Here is a 20,521-nt window from a genome sequence, read left to right on the forward strand (position 1 = left end):
AATAATAATCCTAAGCAAAACTTTCCATTTTTTGTGACTGAAATAAAAATGAAAACTTGCCTTGGGTAAAATGGATATTGGATTCATAGCTGGCTCATTTCCTTGAGACTAAAAGAGAATTTACCTGAATCAGTTTCACAAGTTGCTTTAAATGTTTGACATTCTTGGACTAACTTTTATCCTGGGATCAGTACATGGGTTAAAATTCATCACGGCTGAGCAGAAGGTTCTGATTTCATCTATCTGACCAACAGCATCTCTTTTTTTTTGACCCTTGGTCCATAATGAAGTCCAATCCAGAATTGTTTTCGATCAACACTATGTAAGAATGCAACTGGAGCAAAAAGAATGCTTTTCCTATGCCTTTTTCAGAGGCCTTCACTGATCATCCTCTTCTTTTAACGACCCCATAATCTTTTGCGGGGTGGACTGGGCAAGTGAATGGAGCTAGCAGAGTGTTTACTGGCTGGATGCCCTTCCTATCCCCAATGCAGAGTTTTGTTCAGCAGATATATTCTCATTGCACCCAGAGAGAGAAATATCTGTCTCTCCCTAGGATCAAACTCACACCTTCCTGATTGTGAGGCGAGAGTGCCACCTCTAGGCCACCGCACCACTCAAGAGGGGCCTTCACTGATGACATTTCAAAAAGATTTTCACGGGGATAAGATATAAAGCTGCTGGCTGCAGGCATCACCCTTTCCCCCTTTCCTTAACTCCTTTCCTTTTCAAAGCAAAATTGTTCCTTGGAAACAAAGCTACATCATCCTTATTCCTTTTGTGCTATTTTCAAAAAGTAATTGGAGACAGAGAGAGAGCCTAATCTCGCTTCTGCCAGAAAATCCTCAACTGAAAGTGCCACTTCGCTGCTGCCCTCTCCCTTTGCTAGTGACATTTTAAAAATGAAATATATTAAAGTTAGATTTGGATAACGATAATCCCCACCTAAGCGAATCAGTAGGAAAGGTATTCTAATGTTGTTTTTTGCTGTAAAATGATAAACAACTGATCCCAAAAAAAATCATGCTTCAATTTAATCTTCAATTAAATTTTAAAAGCATTCCGCAAATAGAAGAGTGCTTGACGTCATCTACCATTATAGATTTATATAAATTAAATCAATTTTTTTTTAGTTAAAATTCTTTCTACAGCATAACTTTAACCTTCAATCTTAAACCTCTCCAGAGCTCTTCACTTTAAAGAAACTTTCCAAGTTAGATGGGCAATTGATTGGAGAGTCCATTTTCCACTGGGACTAAACAGAGATGAAATTTAATTAAGATACAGCCCACAAGGTAAGCAAACATCTTGCAACAAAACCTAATCTATTACAATTTAAGAAAAAGGCTATTTTTGTTTACAGATCAGTAAAAGAAATAACAAGTTCTTTTCTCCTTACCACACACAGAAACACATTCATGCAATCTTATATTTACTGTGTTTCCCCGAAAATAAGACCCTGTCTTATATTTTTTTGAACCTGGAAATAAGCGCTTGGCCTTATTGCCATGCGCTCAAAAGCCTGATTGGGCTTATTATCAGAGGATGTCTTATTTTGGGGAAACAGGTTATGTAGAACAATTCAAGTGGACTGTGTCTTCTCACTCAAAACTCAAAACAATTCCAGATTACAACATATTGTTTTCATTTTAAATAGACAAATTCAGGTTAAATTTAGCAAACTAGCCAACATTTCCACCATCTACCAGAAACTGGTTTTTTTAAAAAATCCACACAGGTAAACAGCCAAGTCCAAATAAATAGCAAATTGTCTTTTTTTCTCCAGTTTTCCACACAAAAGCTTACTCTAAGAAATCTTCTTGGCTTACATCTTGACTACGTGATAACCCACTATGGCAGATTTGATAGGCAACAGAATTTTGCTAATAATGTATTGAAGTAAAGTGGAAGACTGCATCTTGTCAGATGCAAGTATTTGCACTTTTTCTGAAAAAAGTGGGGAAAGTTTCACTCTGACACATCTGCACAATGATGTAGGTTTGAGCTCCGAGCTTGGCAATTTGGTTACAAATTTTGTCATAGATGAAACATGGCAGACGAACACAACTCAAAACGCACTGACGATGTCTCCTCGAATGGTGACGAAATGTTTGCAACCAAATTGCCAAGCTTGGAGCTCAAACCAACAGTCTAACTACCAACCCGAGCTACTAATATTCAAACACATTTCAAACATCTGCACAATTTTGAACCAGATGGAAGGGAGAAAGTCCTTTAAATTGTTGTTCTGGATTCTGACAGGTTAATTCAGATTTAATCAGATTTAAGTACTCTAACTGAGTGACCCTGAGTCGGTCATACTCTCTCAAACCCAGGGAGGAGGAAAGGGCAAAAACCACTTCTGAAAATCCTTGCCAAGAAAACTGCAGGGGTTTGTGTAGGAAGTTGCCAGGAGTTATAAACTGACTGAAAGACACAAAAACAAAACAAAACTCTAAACATAATTAAAATGGAAGCAAACAAATAAACTATATAGACGAAGCCATTTATAAAATTACATAGTCTAGAAATTAAAAGTTCAGAGATAATCTTACATGACTCATTACACTTATATCTCACCTTTGTTCTGAGGCGTAACCCTGTGAGGTAGATTAATTTTAAAAAGAAGATAACGATTGATTGGTTGATTGTTTTCTTAGTGTCCTTGATGGCTGTAGGGAAATTTAGGATTCTCAAATCTTACTAGAACTATGTTACATTGTTTTTGTCTATACGGGGATGTTTTTTGTTTTTTTTTAAATTAAAATGGAAATGTGTTATCAGCCCCACCTGCAATCTGAAGTGACATTCATACAGATATAAACCTATCTGCCCTGTGAGACCAAGTATTCCTTTGAACGGGTATTTAAAGAAGAAAAACAAGCATCTTCAAAATGCTCAGAAGAATCTACCAACATTGTTATCTTTACAGAGTATTTGCCAAGGGCTGAAGATTATATTTCTTCACTTCCACTTCTGGTGCATCTTTCACAGCTGCATAGCAGACTGAAATTCAACAGGGATGGCTTTCAGCAACAAAAGGACTTGAAACAAAATTTCCTTTAATATGCATTCTGCCAAAATCACTGATTCTCTAGCCATGCCGTCCTACAATATGAGGGGATCTGCAAAGATCCTGCTTATAGTACTTTTATGACTTGCATCATAAACACACTACAGAGCCTAGCTGATTATTGGTTACAGTGGATTTGGGTGGAAAGATACAATCCATTTCATCCCAATATTGGACTGGCCTTCAGGAAATGAAAAAAAAAGCAACCGAGCTTTCCTTCGCCTTGTCAGTTTTTGGCGGTTTTGCAAGTAGCAGAGGATGAAAATTTAAGATGGCGTTTTTTATGGTAGATGCTAGGAGTCAAAAACAACTGCACATAATGTCCCAAAGGTGCTTTTTTCAAGAGGCAACTGGACTTTCTGGTTTTTCTTTGAAGACGTTTCGCTTCTCATCCGAGAAGCTTCTTCAGCTTGAAGCGAAGCTTCTCATCCAAGAAGCTTCTTGAGCTGAAGAAGCGAAATGTCTTCAAAAAAAAAAAAACCAGGAAGTCCAGTTGCCTCTTGAAAAAAGCACCTTTGGGACAACCATGACCTGGATGACTGAGAATCTCCATAGACAATGGCACATAGTCAATGATTCTTTAGAGCACGAGCTCTATTAGTAACCTGAACTTGCTTTTCTCATTGACCAATGAATGCAGTATACTTCCTTGCAAAACCCATGCCATATTAAAAAGCCCTCAGAAGTTTTTGTGACAATTCAGAGTTGGCTGAGAGAAACTTCTGAGCTCATAGATCCAGAACGACAGAATAATAGAGTTGGAAGGGATCTTGGAGATCTTTCAGTCCAACCCCCGGCTCAGGCAAGAAACCCAATACCATTTCAGACAAATGATTGTCCAATTTCTTCTTAAAAACCTCCAGTACTGGAACGCTCACAATTCATTTGTGTGTGTGTGTGTGTCTAGATTGGTGAATTCAATCACGAAATGCCCTCTTCAGTTTATATCAGATTCGTGAACAAACATACTGTTATAAATCTGAAAATCCAAAGTTGAACCTCGTTTAGTAAAAGCAACTTAAATGTTTTGGGAACAAGGGGAAGTGGAGCTAAAATGAAATTCAGTATATGTTTAGAACCTACTTACTTGGATAAAAGCTAGAAACCCCTGAGAATTCGGAGGGAGGTTTATTTTTTTAAAAATGCATATAAGACTAACCAAATATTTTTGGGGGCTGCACAGCCTTTGAACAGCTGATCTAGGAAGTTGTGAACCACATCCCAATCACTCTGCCATGCTTAGGTAAAATTTTGGAGCAAAATAAGACAGCAAGCGCAGACTTTTTAAAAAGCCTAAGAAAATATGCCTCTTAAAAGACGTGGCTCTCTTAGGCATCATTATATCTGGGTATTTTCTTCACATCATTTAACCTTGTTTCTAGTTATACCCTCCCTGATATGTGATGCTGTTGAGAGTGATCTGTTTCAAAAGTAAAATTATGGTAAATTTGAATTATTCGCTACTTCATTGGATTCATAAAACATCTTGGCACTTAAAAGATGCCTCCATGGTGTTTTATCCAAAATCGTTTCTGGAGCAGTGATTCCACAAGAGTATTCTTAATTGATGCCTATCCAGTCTTACTAAAAATCTAGAAAAGGAGAGCACAGCACCTCCAGATCCAATGCATGCCATTGCCAAATAATTTACAGCATTAGGAGCGAATTATCCTTTTCTTGTAATTTGTAATTTGCTACTAACCTCTAGGGCTGGGTTACAAAAACAGTGTCATTTGTGGCCCTCCTGAAGTTTATTAGGACTTTTTTTTTTTTTTGCTTTCTTTTTGGCTGTTTAGTTCACCTTTTGTCTTTTCTTTCTTTTCTTTTCTTTTTTGATGGGGGAATTTTTGGAGACACTTATTTTACCTCTTTAAAAAACTCTACCTTGCCCCATGCTATCCCACCCCTAATCTGAGCCACTTTTGAATTCTTTCTACTTTCAAATTTGACCTGCTGTACAAAGCCCTATATAGTTTCCAGCAGACGGAAATAATTAATCCCTGTTCTATGGTGATAAAAAGCCAATTTGTCCCTTTATCTTTCTGAAAACCCTTCAGATATTCGAATCTGGCTATTAGATTGCTTCTCCGTACTCTTTTCTCTAGTCTAACCATACCCGATTCTTTAATATTTCTTTCTAGGGTGCAGTATCTGGGAACTTCATCATAAACATTCTAGTATATTAATATCCTTTTCGACTGGTCATCCAAGAACCGGGCACCAAATTCAAGGCAAGGATTGTGGTATTTCTTTTTGTGAACTAGATAATAACACTACAATTTAAGTAGCCTTTTAAAGCAGGGCACTGAAGTGCAAATTATTGCTTTGTTTGTGAATTACTCAATTTCTGCAACCTTTCTATATCTACTGTAGTCAAACTGGCTATTGTTCATCCTATAACCACCAAGCGATAAAGAATTCTGCATTATACTATCTTAAACACACATAATGTCAGTTGGACATTATCCTTTCTGTCAGTTCTCATAAAATGAAACGCTTCATATCATTACTTTGCTCCTAGTTAGCTCTAGAATTTTTTGCATAAAAATCAGCCTTGCATGCCCTTCCATTCCCATCTGCAATTCAATAATTCAACTGGTTATTAACATTGCTGTACACATATTTTGATGTGATTCTGAAAATCTATTTAATTCAGGTTCAGCAATTACCGGTAGCTAAGTTGCCTGTAACGCATTCCAGCATTCCTATTTTGAAGTTGACAATAAGTGGAACACATTGTAATTTGCTTTACTTATGTGAAGTTATCTTCACAAAAGATATGAACAAGCCTCACTGACCAATCAATCAATAAAATCCTACATGTTCTGGCCATTGTCTTGATTATTTTCTAGTTTTGATGTATGTTGAAACATCTGGAACACTAAGAAAGTTGCTGGCCTTAGTGAATCATCTTTCTGAATTGACCTTGAACCATTCTGCAACCATTTTCATCTTAATTATAGTTCCATGGTTCAATACTTATTTCCCTTTATTTATAACCACTACAATTATTTCTGTAGATAATTTGGAGCATTCAACTGTTTAATATTATCTTTCTTCGCTTTCTCTCTTTATACACTTTGTGAATGTCCAAAGCTTACCAACATATCCTCAGAAGAACCTGATTGCCTTAAATCATTCCTCATTCATCAACCCCTCATTCTTTTAACAATGGTGGTTATATCCTTTCTGAAATAAATTGCCCAGAATGGCATCCAGTACTTTTAAGTGATGGGTGGACAAGAGATGATGCAACAGGCTTAGGACACCAGTTGCTTGATTTTAAATCCTTTTTGTTAGTAATTAGTAATGACTGTTGTCTCAAAGTTTCGTGGATATTTTTCTTAAGCAATTGTAGATCCTTCATGCGCTGATTAGATTTGGTCCTAACATCCTCACCTTGTGCTTTTGTGGAAATCTCATCTGCCATATCCAGTGTGGAGAGAGATTTTATTTATTTATTTATTTATTTTCATAAATGCTGCTTGGCATTTCACTGTCCTGAGTGATTTAGTATCTTCTCTAAACTCAGTTGCCTTGCTGTTGATTGTGATTTCTGGTAATAGTTAACAATCACATCTTATCATAATGTGTGATTCCAAACAACTCCCAGGTTTTAATCCTGTCAGCACCAAAATGGCGGATGGGGAGAAGTGGCTTTTAATTGCCCATGATATTAGGAAAGAAAATACACATCAAGCAAACACCATTATTGCTTAGAACATCATTTCTCTGTTATTGCCTTTATGGAATCCCCAAACGCGCACTTGTCCTTCTTGTAAATACTACAATTTCTTGTGTATTGGGATTTCTTCCAGGCTGGGTTGATGCCACATGAGATAATATCATTTCATGGCTTTGAGAAGAATATGGGGGCAACAGATTAAGCACCATTGTTTTGTGACATGTATGGAAGTTGCATGTGATTCTTGTACACATACTACCCACATGGCTATGACTTATAGTGGCACTTAGTAGATTGTCCCCTATATTGCTATATATATGTATCTAGCTATATATATATATTTGCAGTAATAACCTATTGCTTATTGCTGTTATACATACTGCACAAACTAAACTTTCTGATTCTTTTTCTTCAAAGAAAAATCTACTCCCTCATTAACTTACTTAACAACTGAAACTACATTACATTATTAAAAATACTTCTAGAAGTATTGTATGGAACTCAGATCGGTGTGATATGAATAGGCTTAAACATGCTTACTAGGGTGACTTGCAACTGCGTATTAATTGTGCATACTTTTATATTTATTTGTCTTTGCTGAAATTAACTAGAAAGTTAATTTTGTTTTGATTCACATCATCTAACCATGACAGTTGTTAAAGGTAAACTGGGATTGTGTTTTCGAAGGCTACACAAGGGCTTGAATTTCAACGTCCAGAGTTGAATCCCTGACTCTAACCTTGGAGAAGACATTGGACTTCCATCTTCTGTTTAGAAGGACTTCTCCCTTCTGTTTGGGAATGAATCTTCCCAAAATTTCCCTCTCCCTCTGGGAAATTGAACAGAATTCCTCTAACCCCTTGGATACGTAAGAAGGTTGAGGTTTTTCATGAACAAAAATGGAACGTAACGAATGATGTTCATATTTCCTGCCATTCCGAACATGGCTTAATGGCAATCCGTACCGGTTAATCCATAGCATTGATTTCTAGCTTCATTTAGGGGAAATTAATAACATCTCGGATTTCCTTTAAAAGTTAAGACTACCGTCCTACCATTCATTCAGGTATCAACAGACTCAACACCTAAGTTTTGAAAAAAAGCTAGGTTTGTGACATTGCTCCTCATGACCAGATACAGTATACCATTGGTCTGACTGAAAACAGGGTACGAGCGATATAGAATATGTGCAGAGAAGATAGATGGAGTCTTTTGGAGCTTCTTCATCATTCCAGAACATTTTTGCTCGTTCATCTCCCAAACTCCTCAGATGACATGTTTGAACATTTTCCCATGTGAGGCAGGCAGATTTTTGCCTTAACTTCTTGCTCAAGTAATATATCTTACAACACTAAGTTGCTAAAGTTACTAATATCATAAGCATGTCTTGGAATATTTTGACTCTGGCTTAGATTGTCTGGATGAAAAGGTACAAGTAGGGAAAAATGAAAGCTCAAAGTAGTTAGATACACAACACTTTTATAAAAGGAAGTTTTAAACCAAATTAAGAAGTCATTCACAGCCTCAAACACATTGACTGACCTGCTCCAGATTTGCTAAATTGCTATAAATAAACAGACCTGCAATATTATCTTCTTGTAATTGGACTTCATTATGTTTCTGCATTTAGGGAATACACATTTTCCAGATTGTGATAGTGCTCTATTCAGATCTAAGAAATAAAACCAAGGCTCATATTTTCCTAGCAGATCATCCAATCTGCCCTGATGTAGAACCTGATCATTGTTTGACAGTTTGATGACAATTCTGCAAAGAGAAGAATCTTGTAACCTTTTAGGCTTAATGGATTTTAGTTTCCCAAGATCAAATTAGGACAGAAGTATGCTACTTTTTTCCAAGATATAAGTCCGAGGATGTGACTGAGGCTACGGATTACTTGTCTGATTTATACAACACCTTTCAATAAAACTGATGGTCGCTTTCAGTAGATAAGATGGTGCATTGTAATTCTCTCTTCTTCACTTAAGATGACACACATTGGATCAGAAGATCCACAAGGAGCCAACTAAGGGCTTCCAAAAAGTTCACATGAACAATACGATAGAAACAGGGCTCTCTTCTAACAACGTCCATAGAAAAACATGCTATTTCCATAGACGGATATTCTAAAAAACCAATTCCTACGGTCGTGGGTATGAATAACTAATTGGTTGAGTCACCATCCTATATTTTTTTCCTCCCCAAAAGTTGCTGTTAAAACAACACTGGAATTTTAAGATGTTACACCGTCAAGGTTTTGAGAAAACTTCACTTTGATTCTGATTGTACACAATTCCTTCCAGCTTAGCCCCCAACTCCAGAAGTGAGCTTTGTAGGATTTTAGCCGTAAAATAATTTAAACTAACCCATGGAACAACTAAACAAGCTGTACTGTACACTGAGATTATAATTACAGATGAAAATGTCATTTAAAAAACACGACAACAGGAGGTTGTTCTCCACGGCAGGCTGCGTGTAGACATAAAAGGCTCCCGCTTCTTCGGTTTATGCATACACACAGCTTCATGTATACTGTTATCTTCAAATGCATATTTGTATGTATGTATGTATGTACACCAAGATACATGTGCAGTTCTCTGTATATTTATCCAAAACTGAAACAGAGAGCAGTTAAATAAGCACACATGTATACACAGAAAGGGAGGGGGACTGTCCACCTTGTCATGCCATTATGAGAAAGGACAGTTGCAGATTGCTGATTTTACAACCATTAAAATTTTTGCCATTTTTAATGGGGGTGGGGTGGAAAAAAGCTCTTTTAAACCCCCCCCTCTTTTCTCACTCTTTTTCTTAATTTTTTCCCCCTTTTCTCTCTCTCTCTCTCTCTCTCTTTGTGCAGTAAGCATCGTTGGAAGAAGACCAAAGCAGAGCAACTATAAGTTAAATATACACGTGAGCTTAGCTGCATTTACATTACTCTCTTTTTTTTTTTAGAAGCAGGCTGAAAGGGATTTTTTGTTTGCTTAATCAGTATGTGTATTTTGATCTCTCTCTCTCTCTCTCTCTCTCTCTCTCTCTCTCTCTCTCTCTCTCTCTCTCTCTCTTCCTTGCCATCATCAAATTCTTTCACTAATCACCATAGATTTGTCTCCCTACAAACTGCATCATCTTCTGAAGAACGTCGGGTTTCGCAGGCAGGCGGCTAGTCACCTGCAACAACCAAGGGGTCCTGCAGAAGCTTCCAAACTGCTGTCAGTGTCCGATGCCAGGGTCTGGTCTGTGGACATGGAGGAAATGTCATTGACAGATGAGGAGGGAGGGAGGCTTTCGCTGCTGTTCACTGCTGCACCTGTGCTAAGAAAACGAACACCGACGTGATTCAACCTGGAAGCAAGAGACCACTCGAGAATAAAAGAATAAAGGCATGCCCCTCTCAGATCCAGCCCTCCAGTGCTGTCTGGCATTTCTTTTTTTTTTCTAAAGGACAAAAACTAAACCTTAGTGAATCGAAGAAGAGAGCGACGGATGCTCCTCAGATGCTCTAAAATCGATGCAAACTCGATTTTATGAGGGCCGCATCAGGTGTCAACTCGCAAAGCATCCCTGGCCTGCTCTCGAGTTGCCATAGGCAAGGGGGATGGGAAACCAATGAAGCAGCCAAAGACAGGAGCACGTTCCAGACATATCTCTCTCAAGGCTGTCTCCCAGGGTTACCCACAGCAGCCGTAGGGGAGTGATCTCGTCAACCTGCGAAATTGCACTTATTATTAGGAGCCATGGTGGTGCAGTGGTTAGAATGCAGTATTGCAGGCAGACTCTGCCCACAGCCTGGAGTTTGATCCTGACAAAGTTGACTCAGTCTTCCATCCTTCCGAGGACAGTAAAATGAGGACCTAGATCCGTGATGGCGAACCTATGGCACGGGTGCCACAGGTGGCACGCGGAGCCATATTGGTGGGCACGTGAGTGTTGCCCTAACTCAGCTCCAGCATGCACGCATGCACTGGCCAACTGACTTTCAGGCCTTCCGGTCCCACCGGAAGTCGGGAAACTGGCTGTTTCCGGCCTCCAGAAGGATGGGGAAGGCTGTTTTTGCCCTCCCCAGACTCCTAGAAAGCCTCTGGAGCCTGGGGAAGTGGAAAAAGGGGCCTACTGGGCCCACCGTGCCATCGCGTGCCAAAAGCAGGGGGAAGTGTGTGTGTGGGGGGGTCACGTGCACATGTACGGGAGGGTGGGCAGATTGAATTATGGATGTGGGCACACACACCCACAACCCCCCACACGACCCCCACTTTTGGCACGTGACGGCAAAAAGGTTAGCCATCACTGACCTAGATTGTTGGGGGCAATATGCTGACTCAGTAAATCGTATAAAGAGGGCTGTAAAGCACTATGAAACGGTATATAAATGCTATTGATATTATTATGTTTCTTTATGATTTTTAATTTTATTATTGTTATTTATTATTAAAATTATATGTTGCCAATCTTGCCAAAAGTGACTCTAGGCGGCTTACAGGTTAAAATGCACTATAAAACATTAAAACAATAAATATGGATTTTAAATTTAAAATTCAATTAGTATAAAACTAAGCGGGATGGAGAGGAAGGGAGCAAAATGCACACATGGAGGAGGTGGGGTGTTCTCTACTCCATTAGCCAAGTGCTGCACCCCAATTGGGGCTCCAGGCTAGTTGGCACAGACTTGTCTTCAAGGACTTTTGCAAGTGGATCTGATCTCAGGGTGGGCAGGGCAAGACGTTCCAGAGGGTGGGAGCCACAGCAGAAAAGGCCCTTCTCCCAGACTCCAAAATTCCTTGGATGACAAGGTCTCCAGTATGCCTCTTCTCCTGGTACAGGTGGAGCGGGCTCCCATTGGGGTGAGCTGGTTTCTTAGATGAACTTTTCTAATTTTCTTTTTTTTAATGTTTTTAACAAATTGTAACCAACCAGAGTCACAGAGAGTTAGACAAAATATAAATTTAAATATATAAATAACTAGTCTTTGATTGATAGCCACAAATTACTGCAGGCTGTGGCTGAAGAGTTGTATTAGCAAGCTGTTTCTTTTGTTATAATAATAATAAAAAAAGATTTTTCTCTCCCTCCGTCACAGAACTTTTCTAATTTTTCTAATTTTTAATTAGTTATATTGCATGATCTTGGTGTTCATGGTTCTTGGTGTTGATAAAATTCTCTCTATGGACACAATCCTCTCAAGATGGATCCTGAAAAATTATTGTTTTATGCCATGGTTCATTTTATCATTCCTGATAAAAATAAAAATGATACAACTTAAAATTCTATGAAATTAAAAATAAATATGTATAGGTAGTCCTTGATTTACAACCATAATGGAACAACTAAAATTTTCATTGTTAAGCAAGGCAGTTGTTAACTGAGTTTTGTCCCATTTTATAACCTTTTTGTGCCATAACTGCTAATCATGCAGTAATTAAAGAAATCTGGCTTCCCCAATTGACTTTGCTTGTTGGAAGTCATCTTGGAAGGTTAGAAATGGTTGATTACATGAGCCCAGGACACTGCAACTCTCATAAATACATGTCCCAAAGCAATGGTGAAATCCAAATATTTTTACTACCGGTTCTGTGGGTGTGGCTTGGTGGGCGTGGTGTGGCTTGGTGGGAGTAGCTTGGTGGGAGTGGCAGGGGAAGGATACTGCAAAATCCCCATTCCCTCCCCATTCTGGGGCCAGCCAGAGGTGATATTTGCTGGTTCTCTGAACTACTTAAAATTTCCGCTACCGGTTCTCCAGAACCTGTCAGAACCTGCTGGATTTCACCCCGTCCCAAAGGTGCTTTTTCAAGAGGCCACTGGACTTTCTTGTTTTTCTTTGAAGAGGTTTCGCTTCTCATCCAAGAAGCTTCTTCAGTTCTCCAAGGTGTTGACTAGTTATTTATACATTTAAATTTATATTCTCAGTGACTCTGGTTCAGGGGTGGGTTCCACTTACCTCCGCTACCAGTTCACAATGGGAGCACACGCATGCACTCGCTTCACTTGTGCACGGCGCTTTTGTGCATGTGCAGAGCGTCCGTGATGACGTTGGGCAAGTGGGCGGAGCCTCCCACCGCTGCTACAACGGGTTCACAAGATCCGGACTGAACTGGTAGGAACCCACCACTGCTTTGGTTGGTTACAATTTGTTAAAAACATTAAAAGGAAAAATTAGAAAATTAGAAAAGTTTATCTGAGAAACCAGCTCACTCTGATGGGAATAGGAGCTGAAGAAACTTCTTGGATGAGAAGCAAAACGTCTTCAAAGAATAACAAACAAAATCCAGTGGCCTCTTTAAAAAGCATCTTTGGGACAACTATGACCTGGATAACTGAAAATCTCCATTGATAACTGTCATAAATACATGTTAACTGCCAAGCGCTTGAATTTTGATCAAGTGACCATGGGGATGCGGCAACGGTCATAAATATGAAAACTAGTCATGTCACTTTTTTCAGTTCCATTGTAACTGTGGACAGTCACTAAACAAATGGTTGTAAGTCGAGGACTACCTGCAATTGCAGGGAAATCAGTGTTTAAAACCTCTGTTTATCTTTGTCCTCTGTTTATCAGGAAAGAGGGAAATAAAGTGTTTTCTGCCAGCCACAAACAGTAGTTTATAATAAGGCTGATCCTCCATTTTAAGTGAAAGCTGAGTTTAATTAGTCTTTCTATATTATTACTCCCTACCAGCACATCCTATTTATTGTTCCTCATAAATCACCTAAAAGGCAGGTCTTTCTATGACAAATTTGCCCATGAACAATGATTTATTCTGACATCCACTCCATCTTCAAGAATGATGATGCTGGGCCACAGCTCAGTAAGCTCCTAAATCAAATTTGTGTATTCTGTCCCTCACTTTTCGGCTCTGTAAGGACTTGTTGAATGGCCTTTCTGACATAACTGAAACAAATGTGTGGTACTGAAAGTCTTATGCTAATCCAGGCATCTACCCTGAAATTCCTTTTGGCTTTTCTGTGCTGAGCAACAATATGGTGGAGGGAGATTAGTGAGGCAAAGAAAACGAATATGGATGTTAATTTTGCCTCATGTTTTCCATGATTGGGAAGTCTCAAAAAAAAACAACAACAACAACAAAAAAGGAAAGTCTGAATCTTCTACCAATGCCAGGGTGGATTTGATTTAAATCAAGTCGATTTAAATCACGATTTAAATCGTGATTTAAATCACTAGTAAAAAGGCTTGATTTAAATCAACTCGATTTTAATCATAATTTTTGAAGAGCAACTGTCATCTCTGTCCCACAGCGGCTCCTCCTCTGATCCGCTGTTGACTCACTGACAGTCCTAATATTGCAGAATATACAGCCTCATGCTACATAACTAAGCTCCATTTCATGCTGAATAAACTAAATTATTAATATATCTTAAATAGAAAACTATCTTTAGTAGACTTTTACTCCAAAAGCATTTTATTAAAATAAATTTGATTAAAAAAAATAAATCCGATTTAAATTTTAAAAAATCCAATTTAAATAATCTGATTGATTGATTGATTGATTGATTTTAAAAAGCATAGATTTTTATCCACCCTGACCCATGCCCACAAACACACCAAGTTTTGATATTCCTAGCAAACTGCAAAGACAAAGAAACAAATAAAGGAGATATAACAAACTTCTGGGACGTCACATACATAACGCGTTAAATTGAATATTGAGTAGACCTGACATTAATTGAGAAAAACAATGCAGAAATAATTTCTGACATAATGACGGAGAACAACGAAAAGTATGCGATAAACCTGTAGCTGAAGTAAAAAAAAAAAAACGAGTGTGGGAATAGGCACAAGATACCACAAACCCGTATGTCAATCCCTTAATGATGGCTAAGGAACTGATTACAGAACTTTAATGTTTCATTGAACACTGAATTAATACACGACATGGGAAAACTAGCTTCATTCATTCAAAGTTCTGAAAGCAAATCAGTGCAGTTTGATATATTGTTATTTAGAAGTAAGCCCCCAATTAATTCTGCAGGGTTTATTCCTAGATAAACGGATTAGCTGAGAGTTAATACAAGTCTTTTTTTAACCGAGTTCAGTTAATATAGCTTATCTTCTTCTTGTGCTCTATCTCAGCCTTCTACAACTTCTCAAAATACTAGCTGGGAATTCTGGAGTTATGGGTCCATAAACACATCTGCATAGCTCTATATATTTAAAAGGGACCAGGTTGGAAAAGACTATAAAATTACTTGGAATACATCCTAGCTTCCAATCAATGAAAATCTACTGTTTTTAGGTACTATTTCTAGTTGCCTTCGGGCAGAAGATACAGAAGAATTAAAACTTGGACCACGTTTTCTGAATAGTTTTTATCCCAGAGCTATAACTGCACTCAACAATGAACTAAAGGGCCACCATCAGTGAGCTGTTGGACAGCATTACTTGGTCTGTTGTATGGATGTTTGGGTGGTTTAGGGGTGGGGAATTTGTGGTGGGTGGGTGGGGAGTTTGGGGATTGTTATGTGTGTTGGACCTGGTCTTTGGGTGTTAAGCGAATTTCGTTGTATCGGTATACTGTGTATATACGTACAATGACAATAAAGTTACTTATTATTATTATTATTATTATTATTATTATTATTATTATTATTATTGTTATTGTTATTATTATTATTATTATTATTTAGATGAAGAAAAGGATCTGCCTTAAGGTCTGTAACCATGTAAAATATTGTCATTCACTAGGACTGAGTACCTGAGGGAGAAGGTTGTCCTTTTACTACACCATTTTTAGTCTTTTCTTCAGAATTCATTACTTCCTTGTAGATTAATTCTGCAAGAGACAAAGGAGCATGTTATAAAGATGTTTTATTACTTCCCCATATTAAAATAAGTTTTATTAGTTCCCCATATTATTTAAAACCACTCTTGAAAGTGAATAAAAACCTTCTAAACAAGACCACAAAAATGAATAGCCAACTATGTTTTTCCCATCTATCATCTGTCCTACTCCTCCCCTTGAGTCAAGTCAACTGCCTTGAAGAACAGAAGAATTACAGGTAGCCCTCGTTTTACAACTGTTCATTTAATGACAGATTAAAGTTACAACCACACAGAAAAAAGTGATTTATGACCATTTTCCCACACTTATGACCAGGGTTGGGGTTTTCTGCCTGGTTGCTGGGTGGGCATGTCCATGGTGGGTGTGGGCTAGTTGGCCTCCTGCACGACAGCGGGGTGGTGGCGGCATTTTTGCCCTCCCTGGGCTCCCTGGGCTCCGGAAGCTTTCCTCGAGCCTCCAGGAGGGCGAAAACAGCCTCCCCAGGCTCTGGAGGATGTGTATCCTTCTTCTGCCAACATGACAACATTGAGTCAGAAGATCTTCAGAAGAACATCTTAGTAGGTCTGGAAAAACCACTAGGTTTTTCAAGAGATACAAAACATTTTTTGGAAAGAGGAAAAAAAACCACACAAGTAAAGGAAGATTCTCAAACTTGGTTGCAAATGTTTTGTCACCATTCGAAGAGACATCATGGTCTGGTTTCAGCTTCTTTGATAGTTTGAGTGGCTGATTGCAAACAAATCGAAACCTGACCCTGACTCAGAGGCACTGAGATAATAACTCTAATCCTAATCTGCACCACACAGATGGTACTTAACTACAGCCCAACAACAGCCAGCCAATCAAACAGTCTGAAAATCAGACCATGACTCAGAAATATCCGAACAAACAACATTCAGACTAATTTGCATCTCATAAAAAGATCTTTAAAGACTTATATTCTGACAGATGAGCACAATTCAAAAGGCACTGACAATGTCTCCTCGAATGGTGATGAAACACGTGCAACCAAATTGCCAAGCTTGAAGCTCAAACCAACAGCCTAACTACTAACCCAAACTACTAATATTCAAACACATTCTCAAACTTCTCAAGAATTATTGAGCATGCTCTGGGTACATATGCAATCCCCATGGAGTGCAGGAGGCATCAGGAGGCGGGGAGGCAGAGGTCAAGGACAGATATCAAGTGCAGAATCAGATGTTATACCTTGTATAGGTAAAAATTACCTTTCCACTCTTCAATTGTGTGTTCTCTTTCATCCAACTGCTTGTCATAGATCTGTGGAGGTGGCTGTGAATTAAAACATAGAGAGGTCAACGGAATAAGTTAAATTGGGAACATAAACCAAAAGTTTTGAGCTCAGTTAACTTGGGTGTCAAAATAGTTAGAAAATGAAAAACTCAGCAAACATGAACCAAGCATGATTTATGCAGAGGCAGCCAAAAAAGCCAAATGCAATCCTAAATTGTATTAACAGAGGGATACAATCAAGATCAAGTGAGGTACCAATACCACTTTATAAAGCCTTAGTAAGACCACACCTAGAATACTGCATCCAGTTTTGGTCACCACACTATAAAAAAGATGTTGAGACTCTAAAAAGGGTGCAGAGAAGAGCAACCAGGACCATTAGGGGACTGGAGATTAAAACATATGAAGAACTGTTCCAGGAACTGGGAATGGCTAGTCTAGTGAGGAGAAGGACCAGGGGAGACATGATAGCAGTGTCCCAGTATTTGAGGGGCTACCACAGAGAGGAGGGGGACAAGCTATTTTCCAAGGCACCTGAAGGCCAGACAAGGAATAATAGATGGAAACTGATCAAGGAGAGATTCAACATAGAAATAAGGAGAAATTTTCTGACAGTGAGAACAATCAACCCATGGAACAGAAGTTGCCTTCGGACATTGTGGGGGCTTCATCACTGGAGGCTTTCAAGAAGAGATCGGACTGCCATTTGTCAGAAATGGTGCAGGATCTCCTGCTTGGGCAGGGGGTTGGACTAGATGACCTACAAGGTCCTTTCCAACTCTGTTAATCTAATCTAATCTAATCTAATCTAATCTAATCTAATCTAATCTAATCTAATCTAATCTAATCTAACCTAACCTAACCTAACCTAACCTAACCTAACCTAACCTAATCTATTCTGTGCCTCAACGAGATCTAGTCCTTGAAACCCCAGGCGGAGAATTCCTATTCATGATTTTGTGAAGCCCTTTTGCCAGGGCTGAAATCTACTTACCTTCCCAACCAGTTCGGAAGTGCACGCGCCACACGCAGACCCTCTGTGCATGCGCAAACCGTTCTGCGCATGCGCAGAGGGTAAAAAACAGGTTACTTCCTGGTTAAAACCAGGAAGTAACGAGGACTGGGCGGGTGGGCGGAGCCTCACGCCGCCATCGCTATCGTTTCGGTCGAACCGGTCCGAACTGGGAGCATTTCACCCCTGCCTTTTGCTCATCTAAAGAGTGAAGCATGCAAGCCGGGCTCAGACAGATGAAAATATGGGATTGGTCCTGTGAAGTCTGACAGCTGATGGTTCTCACACTCTGCTAGACCTATAGTTAGCATTTATTAATGAGTGAGAAAGCAGAGAGTGCAAGTCACAGGGCAGTAGGAGAGAGGGATGTAATGGAAAAGCCAGACCAAAATAATAATTAGGTGAAATCTCATCCAAGATGATGCAGTAGTTTCCTCTTTCTTTCTGAGATAGCCCCTCTCTAGGTTTTGAGCTCATGGATAGAGGAGGAGGAGGAGGAAGCTGGACTGAACTAAATAGGGGTCACATCAGCCAAGACACTAAATTGTTCATTCAAGAGGAAAAACGTAACGCAAAGGGAAAAGCTTAAGATCTCTGTAGCCTTTTTCTTTTGGAAAATCTTTCTCAGAAAGGAAGAGGAGGAGGAGAAGCAGAAAGAGCTTACTGTGAGCCACACTAGTTTTTGAAGCAATTTTAACAGGTTATGACAGGGGCTGCCAAAAATGTAGCATCTTTAAGCGCACGTAGATTGCAAGCATGCAAGATGGAGAAGTCATTTCCTTGCATTCGTTATAGACCAGGGGTTTCATCATGAGTTATAATTGGAAATTAAGTAAAGGTAGTCCAAGGCTTAAAACCATTCATTTAGTGACTGAAGTTGCCATGCCACTGAAAAAAAGTGACTTACGACCATTTTACACACTTATGACTAATGCAGCATCCCCATGGTCACGTGATCAAAATCCAGCCGCCTGGCAACTGGCATGTACAACATGATTGTTGCACTGTCCCAGGGGTCATGTGATCACCATTAGTAACCTCCCAACAAGCAAAGTTACTGGGGGGAAACCAGATTCACGGAACGATTGCATGATTCGCTTAACAACTGCAGCAACGAGGTCATAAAATGGGGCAAATCTCCCTCAAGAACTGCTTTGGTTAGCAACAGAAATTTTGGGCTCAATTTTGATTGTATGTTGAGGGCTACATGAATAGATAGTCCACAACTGGGACCATAATTTCTAATAACTCTGTTATTCTATTCCCGTGATGGCGAACCTATGGCACGCGTGCCACAGGTGGCACACAGAGCCATATCTGTGGGCACGCAAGCGTTGCCCTAGCTCAGCACCAGTGTACATGTGTGCACCGACCACCCGATTTTCAGGCCTTCCGGGCCCACTGGAAGTCAGGAAATGGGCCATTTCTGGCCTCCGGAGGGCTTCTGGGGGGGGAGGCCGTTTTCACCCTCCCCAGGCTCCAAGACAGACTCTGGAGCCTGGGGAGGGTGAAAAATGGGCCTATCGAGCCCACTGTGCCATTGTGTGCCAAAAGCGTGGGTCGCGTGGGGGGGTCGCTCACGCATACATGAGGGCATTGAATTATGGGTATGGGCACGCACACGCGTGAACCCCCTGTGCTCCCCCCGCTTTTGGCACGCACCGGCAAAAAGGTTAGCCATCACTGTTCTATTCTATTCTATAATTTCTATTGCTAAGTAAGGTGATTGGTAAATGAGTTACAGCCGATTTTATGATCTTTTTTTTACAATTTTTAAGTGGTTGTTAAGCCATTGTTAAATCTTAACAACCATCTTGACAATCAACAGCAATTGTTATAAATACTTGCAGTTGCCAAGCGGCTGAATTTTGACCTGCGGTGGTCATAAATGTGAGGACTTTCAAGTATTCTTGTAACTTTGAAAAGTAGCTAAAGGAATGGCTGTAAGTTGAGGACTTCTCTGCTAATTTATATTTTTCCTTCAAAAACTTGCTCCCCGCTTAATTTCATTTAATCCTTTTTAAACTCAGAACCCTAACCCAAACATTTTGGTGAATAAAAACAACACACTATAAAATAATTATATTAATTCATGGGCTTGGCTGCTGCTGCTGTTGAACTGGCTTGCCCCTTACATCTTCAAACAGATGCTGGTAACCATGGTTACCGTTGCCAAGGAAATAAAAAGGAAAAAGCCTTGGGACTGGATTGACTTCTAGCTTGACCAGTTCCCTTCCCCTGGAATTTGAGATCCTTTCAACATTGCAAACACTAAATGTGTTCATATAATGGGTAATAAAATTTTATATACTTTTAATCTGGAAAAAAAAAAAGACATGTAGAACACCCTCCATTCTCCGGGGAAACAGGGCAAGTGTGATGCAGAATGTATACATAATTGCTTCTCAAGATAAGCAGGCATGTTTGTGAGCATCTTCACAGGTTATTTATTGTAAATAGAGATCATGTATCTGCGGTATGTTTGTCAAAGCAATGGAGAGATGCCAAAGGAGACGTATGTATAGGAATATTAGAAGCTTGCTTCCCATCATTCAGGATACTGCTTATAAACTTATAAGACTGAGAGCGTTTTAACAAACTGCATCACTGTTTGGTTTCGTGGCAGCAGTGCCCCAGATAGAAAGTCCATACAGAGAGTGGTGAGGACAGCTGAGAAGTTTACAGAAAGCTCGCTTCTTGTT

General features: G+C 39.4%; 1 protein-coding gene across 13 annotated transcripts in view; it reads right to left on the reverse strand.

The window, feature by feature from the left end:
* MAPK10 (mitogen-activated protein kinase 10) overlaps window positions 1-20,521 on the reverse strand; it is a 236,462-nt gene that overhangs the window by 296 nt on the left and 215,645 nt on the right. For 5 of the 13 annotated variants that reach the window (XM_034440428.3, XM_034440427.3, XM_034440424.3 and 2 more), the window contains 3 exons: window positions 16,783-16,846; window positions 15,467-15,544; window positions 9,930-10,068 (listed from right to left, as the gene is read on the reverse strand). In XM_034440428.3, coding sequence (XP_034296319.1) covers window positions 9,930-10,068; window positions 15,467-15,544; window positions 16,783-16,846 — 281 coding nt within the window. Of the gene's footprint in view, window positions 1-8,223; window positions 10,074-15,466; window positions 15,545-16,782; window positions 16,847-20,521 lie in introns of those variants that run through there. The other 8 variants (XM_087875102.1, XM_087875101.1, XM_087875099.1 and 5 more) reach the window with 2 other exon arrangements.

The sequence above is a fragment of the Pantherophis guttatus genome, chromosome 8 (genome assembly GCF_059756535.1).
Source record: "Pantherophis guttatus breed Tessera chromosome 8, ASM5975653v1, whole genome shotgun sequence".
Lineage (NCBI taxonomy): Eukaryota > Metazoa > Chordata > Lepidosauria > Squamata > Colubridae > Pantherophis > Pantherophis guttatus.